At 47.9% G+C, this 9,890-nt stretch overlaps 1 protein-coding gene across 1 annotated transcript; it reads right to left on the reverse strand.

Annotated features, from left to right (window-relative positions):
- BIRC5 (baculoviral IAP repeat containing 5) lies at positions 1 to 6,915 on the reverse strand. The gene is made up of 4 exons (XM_059046457.2): positions 6,716 to 6,915; positions 6,351 to 6,460; positions 4,399 to 4,516; positions 1 to 1,294 (listed from the first exon to the last, which is right to left on the reverse strand). Exons 1-4 carry the CDS (start codon positions 6,824 to 6,826, stop codon positions 1,205 to 1,207), a joined length of 429 nt encoding a protein of 142 aa, XP_058902440.1. The 5' UTR covers positions 6,827 to 6,915; the 3' UTR covers positions 1 to 1,204.
- Positions 6,916 to 9,890: the final 2,975 nt, after the last annotated feature.

Here is a 9,890-nt window from a genome sequence, read left to right on the forward strand (position 1 = left end):
CACTTTTTAAATTAATTTATTCCTTTAGGAAGATTCACATTAGAAAGACAGGGAATTATCAGCTGCCTAATCCACATCATTAACGGGAAGTAGCTATTTGAAGAGTATTAGAAATATTAAGAACAGGAACTCCTTCCTTGGATTTTTCATCCCACCCCTGCCTGCTGTGTCCATGGATGACAGCTGGTCCACAGCAAAACTTCCCAGGAAGAATCCCCTCTGTGTGCCCTGCTAACTAAAGAGGAAGAAGCAGTGAGCCAGGCTTCTGGAAAGTTCCTTGTCTGGCACAAAGGATAACCTTCTCCTCCTCTACTATAGAGAAATGTTGCACACGTTCCATGTGCCACTGGAGGTGAAGAAGTATCTTCAGCTGACCTCAAAAGCAAGAGGCCAGCTCTAGTCTCAAGACATCAGTCCTTCTGCATCCCCTCCACCCCCTTAGCCACTCATCCTACAGTCATGGAAAGGCCTCTTACACAGATCAAGTCCAGAGGCAGAGTCTAGGGTCTAATCCCATAGCTCCCCCTTGTAAACCTGAAAATCACAAGATGGGATGGCGAGGAACGCCTCACACACAGGGCACTGTCAGAGGCGTGGCAGGGATGGGTCTGTACAATCCACCTGGGAGGAAGGGAGCTGCTGAGACACCACAGACCTGATGGGGTTAAAAGGTACGGTCACAGGACCTGCAGATGTCAACGTGAGATAATACAGCGCACTTGGAACATGCGAAGTGCACACAATAAATGGAGATTATTACGCAAATGAAATTTAAAATGGCATTCTTAATCCTGTTTGTCCAGTCACAATGGACCAATGATCACATTCATGCATCACCTCTCAGCTGGACAGCCAGTCGTCAGTGAGAAGCCCAGACAGGTCACTGTAAAAGGGCTCTACCCACGTGGACAAACCTTTCCCCTCACCCTGCTAAGTCCAGGAATCAATAAAGCAAAAACTACCAAAGAGAAAAGAGAGAATCCGTCACGGTACTTAGCACCAGCTGTACAACAGAAATAGCCCCTGGCACCGCCTTCAAGAAAAAAACCAAAAATACAGGTAAATATTCTAATTTCAAAATGTTGATGTTCTCCTTTCCTAAGGCACAGTTAAGAGGCCCCAGAGGAAAGCTGGTAACGCTGCGTGCTGTGCCTTGGAAAGGCTGTGTCTGTGTCCCCGGGGGGCAGTGACGGTGGGGGTGGCGTCACTCCAAGGCAGCTAGCTGCTCAATGGCACAGCGGACTTTCTTTGCAGTTTCTTCAAATTCTTTCTGCTTATTGTTGGTTTCCTTTGCCTAGAAATAAAGAATAGACAAATGAAACTGAAGCTCTAGGCATGCTCGAATAGAGATGCCCAGCCATATGGGGTAAATATGCTCATTCACCGCGTCTGCCTCTCTCTCTCTCTCTCTTTTCTTTTTTTTTGGCCATGCCGCTCAGCTTGTGGGATCTTAGTTCCCCGATCAGGGATCAAACCCAGGCCCCAACAGTGAAAGCACCAAGTCCTAACCACTGGACCGCTAGAGAATTCCCCTCAACTAGCTCTCATTTGAGCTGTCCCACAATAATTATAATAGAAAACACTGATGGACCACTTTGCTTGTACCAAGCACCATTCTACCTGCTCCACACAAGCTAACTCACTCACTGTTCCATGTCCCCATGAGGTAGGTGCCACCTTTATCCCCATTACACAGATGAGGACACCGAGGTCCAGAGTAGCATCCAGCTCAGGATTACCAGCTAGTCTGTGGCAGAGCCCTGCTCTTCCCCACTACCTTACATTGCTTCTGAAGCTCCCACAGAAAGTCCGGAGCCCTCCTCCTGTTCACTTAAACAGACGTTGTCAAGCATCAGCGTGCTCCTCAAACAGAGAAACCTTCCACCTGCAGCAGCTCTCCGAATTCGGCTTCCAACCTTTCATTCTGCTAAGTGATCTCTCCAGAGGGACAAATGACAATCACATCAGCAAATCCAGAAACCTCCTCCCTAATTTTCACTCTCCTGATTTCTCTGCCACATTAAAAAAAACAATAGACTTTTATTGGGTTAAATGTTTTCTAATAAGAAAAACAATAGAGGCAACTTGTTTTCAAAAGCAGGCGGCAGCGATGCAGGAGCGGAGAGCGTGCGGCGCACTCGGGGTCGGACCCTGAGCCCCGGCTCCGCCTCAGCCGCACACTTGCCCAGTGTCAGGCCCAGGTGGCTGCCTGCCCAGTGGTCCTGTCGAACTGACCAGCAGCATCTCAGTTAAATGCAGGGTCTCAGAAATTCACAGCATCACGACAAACAACACTTGTTCCTCATTTTCAGTATTTGTAAACTGCAGCACGTAATTATCTCACCTGGATAAACGTTTGCCTTAAAGCTGTGTGCTGCCATCCCATAACTGACTAATAAATGGTTTAAAAGATCAGCTCCCAACCTTATTTCCACCCCACGGTACAGTCGAGGTCCGCATGCCATCCCACCTCCAGGAGCGACGTACCCTAGAGGGGCCATCCAGGAGCTCCAGCGGGGAGCAGACAGGCCTCTGGTTATGCCCATTCCCTGCACTCTGACCCCAAACCTTACTGTCCACATCCATTCACATACAAATGTGCCTAGGGAACCTTACTGTCCACATCCATTCACATACAAATGTGCCTAGGGACACAAGGGGACCTGAATTTTTATATCAGTGATAAATTATTTGCAACAAACCTCACAATTGGGTGTCACTCTAGGGCAGCCCTGTCCGACAGAATTTTTTGCTATGATGAAAATGTTCAATTGTCTGCACCGTCCAGTAAAGTACTCACTGGCCACATGTCGCTAATGAGCAGATAAAATGCTGCTAGTGCCACTGAAGGACTGAATTCTAAATTTTATTTGATTTTCTTTTCTTTTTTTCGGCTGCACCACGTGGCTTGCAGGATCTTAGTTCCCCGACCAGGGATCGAACCTGTGCCCTCGGCAGTGAAAGCACGGAGTCCTAACCACTGGACTGCCAGGGAAGTCCCCCCAAATACATACATCTAAAAATGATCTGGGGGACTTCTCACAGCTTTCTCACAACTGTTCCTGAAATACACAAAGCTGGTTTTTCACCTAGAACAGGTCTGGCAAACTACGCCCCGGGGGACACATCCATCCAGCCCATGGCCCGTTCTTAACCCAATGGCTAAGAATGCTTTTTACATTTTTAAACACTTGTGGGAAAAAACAAAGAAAGAATAATCTCTAACAGAAACTCTGTGGCCCGTGAAGGCTAAATACTTACCATCTGTGGCACTTCACAGAAAACGAACTGCCCCCTAACCTCAAAGGCCCTCCCCAGCCCCGTCCCAATTCCAGCACCGCAGTTCCCAAGACCTCCATCGAATACACCGCTTTACTGACCACTAATTTCTTCTCACTTCCTGAAAAAATTTTCAATTTTGTCCTTAGCATTTAAAAGGTACCATATTAGACAGAATTATTTATATTGATCTCTAAAAAGGAATACGATTTTCAAGCTGAAAAGCACCTCAGAAACCACAGGAGACTATCCTCCATTTTACAGCAAGGAAACTACGACCAAGACTGGCCTAAACTCACAAAGTCTGTGAGTGGCAGAGACAAGTGGTACATCTGGACTCCCTGCCCAGGGCTTTGCTAAAAAGAAATTAAACAGCTGAATATTTACTCTCTTAGAGCTGCCAGATTTAGCACATAAAGATAGAGGGTGCTCAGTTAAATGTGAACATCATACGAACGAGTAATTTTTTAGGAAACAGCCACACAAAAAGTGAGATATACTAAAAAAATTACTCCTTGTGTACCTGAAATTCAGACTTAACTGGGAGTCCTGGTTTTCTCTGGTAACCTTAATTCTCTACAGCCCAGGCTGCTTGGGAGCTGCCTCTTTGTGGACTCACAGTTTCACTCTTCCAATAACCCAGTGCACCTGCGCAAGAGCCTAAGTTCACCTGCAGAAATCCCTTCAAGGTCCAGTAGGACTGGTGCTTCTTTCTCCCAACACACATAATGCCCCTTTCCCAATATGCTCTCTACTCTGTGTCCCCAAACCCTCTGTTCCCACCACTGCTAACACATGAACACACCCCGTATAAATGAGCCACCATCTCAGTTGTCACTAAAGGCAGAAATGCCAGCGTAGCCATCACATGTCCCACCACCAGAGGTAACCGCACACTGAGGACACCTCTACTCAGGGGATACGTTTTTCTCTCTGCACAACCCCAAGGCCACACTCCAGGACAGATGCTTTTCTATCCTCACACGCACACATCAGAGGGGCTTAGAAGGTGCTTACTGAGGAAAAGCGTCTATGCAGTGTTTGTGACGGACTAGGGAGTTTAGTACTAAAGATGCTGAACAGGATTTGCTCCTGGTTCTTATTCTCAGTAATACATACAATTTTGTTCTTGGCTCTTTCTTTATCCAGTTTTAAAAATTCGCTGAGGGTTAATTCTTCAAACTGCTTCTTGACAGAAAGGAAAGCACAACCAGATGAATGCTTTTTATGTTCTTCTCTAGAAAAAGCAACACATGAGCATGTCAACAGAGAAAATTCGGGTAAAGGGAGAAAAGCAACAGTTTGTTACCACCAGCCCCCTTCCCCACCTCGCAGACACACCCTGCTCTGCTTCAGGAGCAGAGTGTGAAGTCTGAAGTGGACGGAACCAGGGCCAGGACCCACATTCCCACACAACTTGTCTCAACACCTTCTTGCTCTGTGGACTCCCCCCAGCCCCACCCATGGGCTGATGTAGTCTACCTGGAGTCTTTCAGCAATTAGTAGGAAAAGTGTTACAGAGTATAAATCCAAAGGTATCACATGACAAAGCCCTTAAAATCCTCCAGGAACCATTTGCAGTTGTCTCATTTCACTCGAATTATTACATAATCTGTTGGTTTGGAAAAAGGGCACCACTGACCCAGTTTCTCCAGTGAATTCCTCTGCCTCATACCATCATTCTGTGCATTCGGAATTATCCCTGCAAGCGGATAGCACTATAATGAGAACAGTCAGGGGAATTCCCTTGTGGTCCAGTGGTTAGGACTCCACGCTTTCACTGCTGAGGGCCCAGGTTCAACCCCTGGTTGGGGAACTAAGATCCCGCAAGCCGCGTGGCACAGCCAAAAAAAACCCAAAACAAAAACCAGAACAAGCTGAAAGGAACACCCAGCCACACAAATTCCAAAAGGACAGCCAATAGTGACTATAATCTGAAAATATTATAGCACTTGGAAATTCACTCCCAAGAATACAACCAGTATTTCCCCAGTGATACCTAGTATGATCACCATATCATCCCAGTCAATACTGGGTCATGAGAGCAAACACATTAGGGAAAACAGCAACACTCTTCTTGCCAAGAAGAGAAACAACTCTGGTGATTCTCTAGGGGGAAAAAAAATTCAAGCTGTGGAAGCAATTGATTCTGACAGGGGAGGGGAAAAAACGGTGTGGGAAAAATGTGGCATTACATTACAGGAATATTGTTGTCTGTATGAATATATGCACACAATAAAAAAAAAGAAAACTAGATACCCTAAAGAACAAAATCTAAAACAAAACTGAGTGTACTATTTTAAGGGGTGGTTTTTGTGTTGTATGAATTATAGTTCAATAAAGCTTCAGGGATTCCCTGGTGGCGCAGTGGTTAAGAATCCGCCTGCCAATGCAGGGGACATGGATTTGAGCCCTGGTCCCGGAAGATCCCACATGCCGCGGAACAACTAAGCCCGTGTCCCACAACCACTGAGCCTGCGCTCTAGAGCCCGTGAGCCACAACTACTGAGGCCCATATGCCACAACTACTGAGGCCCACGTGCCTAGAGCCCGTGCTCTGCAACAAGAGAAGCCACCGCAGTGAGAAGCCCGCACACCTCAACAAAGAGTAGCCACCGCTTGACGCAACTAGAGAAAGCCCGCGTGCAGCAACGAAGACCCAACCCAGCCAAAAACAAATAAATTTATTTTTTTAAAAAAAGCTTCAGATTTTAAAACTCTGAAACAAGAAAGGCACCTGGACATCCCTAGGTCACAACAGGATCTGCTCCAGTATTCTGTCTAACCTGAAAGGTATCAAGCACCTACAAGAAAAAGCCTTTCTTCAACACTCCACCCAGAAGGACATTCGGCCAAATCAGATTTGATTAGTTTGAAAGCAACACCAAGGTGCCAACAGAGACTCATCCTTTACAGCAGCCGTTTAGGGCACAAACGAGGTTGGAAAGCCGCAGGTCCTTCAATAATACTTCGAAATTCAGATGTTTTGGGGGGAGCCCAACTCAAAACAAACGGTCCCGATGGAACTGGGGAACCCCGGAAGCCCAGCGAGGCTGGCATGAGGGACTTACATTGGGTCGTCATCTGGCTCCCAGCCTTCCAACTCCTTGAAGCAGAAGAAACACTGAGCCAAGTCGGGCTCGTTCTCAGTGGGACAGTGGATGAAGCCGGCCGCGGCCATCTGCAAAGGAGAGCTCGGCTCAGGCCCCAGAGCGGAGGGGTTTCCCCGAGATCCGGGAGGCCACAGAGGGACTAGAGCCCGCAGAAGGGGTCGCCCCAGGGGCCCGGGAGCCCACAGAGGAACCGGAGCGCGCGGGAGGGGTCGCCCCGGGGGCCCACAGAGGGGCCGGGGCCCGCGGGAGGGTCGCCTCAGGGCGGGGGCAGGGCTCTGGGAGCGGGGTGGGCCTGGGGGCTCCGGGAGGCCGCGCGGACTCACTCGCTCCGGGGTGCAGGCGCAGCCCTCCAAGAAGGGCCAGTTCTTAAATGTGGAGACGCGGTGGTCCTTGAGGTAGAGCTGCCAGGCCGGGGGCAACGACGGGGTACTCATCCCGCCGCCGCCGAGCGGTGCCGCGATTCAAACCCAGCGGTTGTCGGCCGCCGCGGGGCATGTCGGGAACGCGCCGCCCGCGGCCTTCTGGGAAATGGGAAGCTGGGCGGCGCGGGGTGTGCTGGGAGTTGTAGTCCTCCCGCCACATGTCATCGCTTCTGCTCACCAGGCACCGACCCAACCCCGCCCCGCGCTTACTCCCATCCCAGCTACTTGCAAACAGTGGTAGGAAGAGGAGTGGAGAATGGGCCGAAGTCCCCGTGATAGTTTCAAGGAGTGGCACCTGCGGAGCACAAATGAATTAAGCCCTTTCAGCGTGCAAACTCTTATTGTTTTTGTGGTTACCCCACTCCTGGAACCTCCTAGTGCCAGCTTCCCCAGCCAGCCCTTGTGCCTTCCGGGTTGGAACATGTGCTGAGGCACGTCCATCTAGAGGCCACGCATCCTCCAGGGGAAAGATGTCACATAGATGAAGTACACAGCTAAACCTCCACCCTCGCTGGAGTGAGCTGTTCACTCGTCTCTTTTATCAAGTCTTTTCAATGAAGCTTCCTGGAAGTCCAGAAATTGACCCTTGGAGCTTTGTTCTTCCCTTTCCACCAGAATTCCGCAGTGAGCTGTTCACTCGTCTCTTTTATCAAGTCTTTTCAATGAAGCTTCCTGGAAGTCCAGAAATTGACCCTTGGAGCTTTGTTCTTCCCTTTCCACCAGAATTCCGCAGGAGTTAGATATCCCTTCTAAGTCCCTGCCCCAAACAGACGTGAGGGTGAGGGTCAACAAAGGTGAAGCAGTGTGTGGAAACAATGACCACTGCCCCCAGCCAGGAGACCTGGGTGTCCTATTAGGGAGGTGGGATTGGAATGTGACTCCAGGAAGTGAACAGCCCAGGACAATCCGCCTGGATAATAGAAATGAGAGTCCAGGGAGCAGGCACCTACCTGTAGTCACAGCCAGACTGGATTCAAAGCAGGCCTGTGTAGCTGGTGCTTTGCCTCATTCAGACTCCCCAGCCTTCCAGCTCTATGAATCTGACTTTAAGTGGTTTTTATGGAGGTTTCACAGGCTTGGTAGATCAAATCATTGGCCTTTGGTGATTAATTGAATCACCAGCTCCTCTCCCCTCCCTGAAGATTGGGAGGGTGGGGCTGAAAGCTCCAAGCTTCTAATGAAGGCTTGGTCTTTCTGGTCACAAGCCCCAGCCAGAAGCATCTAGGGGTTGCTCATTAGAACAAAAGACGCTCCTATCACTCTGGAGATTCCAAAGGTTTTTTTTGTGGCCTCTCCCGTTGCGGAGCACAGGCTCCGGGCGCACAGGCTCAGCGGCCATGGCTCACGGGCCCAGTCGCTCTGCAGCACGTGGGATCCTCCCGGACTGGGGCACGAACCCGCGTCCCCTGCATCAGCAGGCGGACTCCCAACCACTGCGCCACCAGGGAAGCCCAATTTTATCATTTTTAAAGTTGCAAGAATAGTACAAGGAATACTCACGTGCCCTTTATTCAGATATTCTATTTACTTTTTGCCTATTTCTGTTATCATTCTCACTCTCTCCTCCTTTCTCTCTCTCCAGACACACACACATATATATGTATGCATATTTTTTATCTGAGCCATTTATTGAAATTTTATTGAGGTATAGTTGATTTACAATATTATATAACTTTCCAGTGTACAACATAGTGATTCACAATTTTTAAAGATTATACTCCATTTATAGTTGTTATAAAATATTGTCTATACTCCCTGTGCTATACAATATATCCTTGTAGCTTATTTGTTTTATACATAATAGTGTATACCTCTCAATCTCCTGCCCCTATCTTGCCCCTCCCAACTTCCTTCTCCCCACTGGTAACTACATTTGTTCTCTAGATCCGTGAGTCTGTTTCTTTTTTGTTATATTCACTAATTTGTTTCACTGTTTAGATTCCACAGATAAGTGATAACACACAGTATCTGTCTTCCTCTGACTCATTTCACTTATGCCCTCCAAGTGCATCTATGTCGCTGAAAATGGCAAATTTTCATTCTTTTTTTGTAGCTGAGTAGTATTCCATTCTGTCTATGTGTGTGTGTGTATATATCACATCTTTATCCAGTCATCTGTTGTTGGACACTTAGGTTGCTTCCATATCTTGGCAATTATAAATAATGCTGTTGTGAACATTGAGGTGCATGTATCTTTTAATGTTTTCATTTTCTTCAGGTTTATATCCAGGAGTGGAATTGCTGGGTCATATGGTAGTTCTATTTTCAGTTTTTTTAGGAACCTCCATACTGTTTTCCACAGTCGCTGTACCAATTCACATTCCCTCCAACAGTGCAGGAGGATTCCCTTTTCTCCACATCCTTGCCAACATTTGTTTGTGGTCTTTTTTTTTTTTTTTTTTTTTTTTTTTTTCCGGTACGCGGGCCTCTCACTGTTGTGGCCTCTCCCGTTGCGGAGCACAGGCTCCGGACGCGCAGGATCAGTAGCCATGGCTCACGGGCCCAGCCGCTCCGCGGCATGTGGGATCTTCCCAAAACCAGGGCACGAACCCGCGTCCCCTGCATCGGCAGGCGGATTCTCAACCACTGTGCCACCAGGGAAGCCCTGTTTGTGGTCTTTTTGATGATAGCCATTCTGACCGGTGTGAGGTGGTACCTCATTGTGGTTTTGATTTGCATTTCCCTGATGATGAGTGAGGTTGAGCATCTTTTCATGTGCCTGTTGGCCCTCTGTATGTCTTCTTTGGAAAAATGTCTGTTCAGTTCTTCTGCGCATTTTTTAATAGGCTTGTTTGTCTTTATGATGTTGAGTTGTATGAGCTGTTTATATATTTTGGATATTAACCCCTTACCGATCATATCATTTACAAATATTTTCTCCCATTCAGTAGGTCGTCTTTTCATTTTGTTGATGGTTTTCTTTGCTGTGCAAAAGCTTTTCAATGTAATTAGGTCCCATTAGGGATTTTTGGCCTCATTACATTCTTATCCTAAAAGGTCCAAAGAATCCAGATAAAGACCAAACACCCCCTCCTCATGTTCCCAATACCACTTCCCTCCCCAGAGGGGAGCAGAG

Source organism: Kogia breviceps, chromosome 19 (assembly GCF_026419965.1).
Source record: "Kogia breviceps isolate mKogBre1 chromosome 19, mKogBre1 haplotype 1, whole genome shotgun sequence".
In the NCBI taxonomy this organism is placed as follows: Eukaryota; Metazoa; Chordata; class Mammalia; order Artiodactyla; family Physeteridae; genus Kogia; species Kogia breviceps.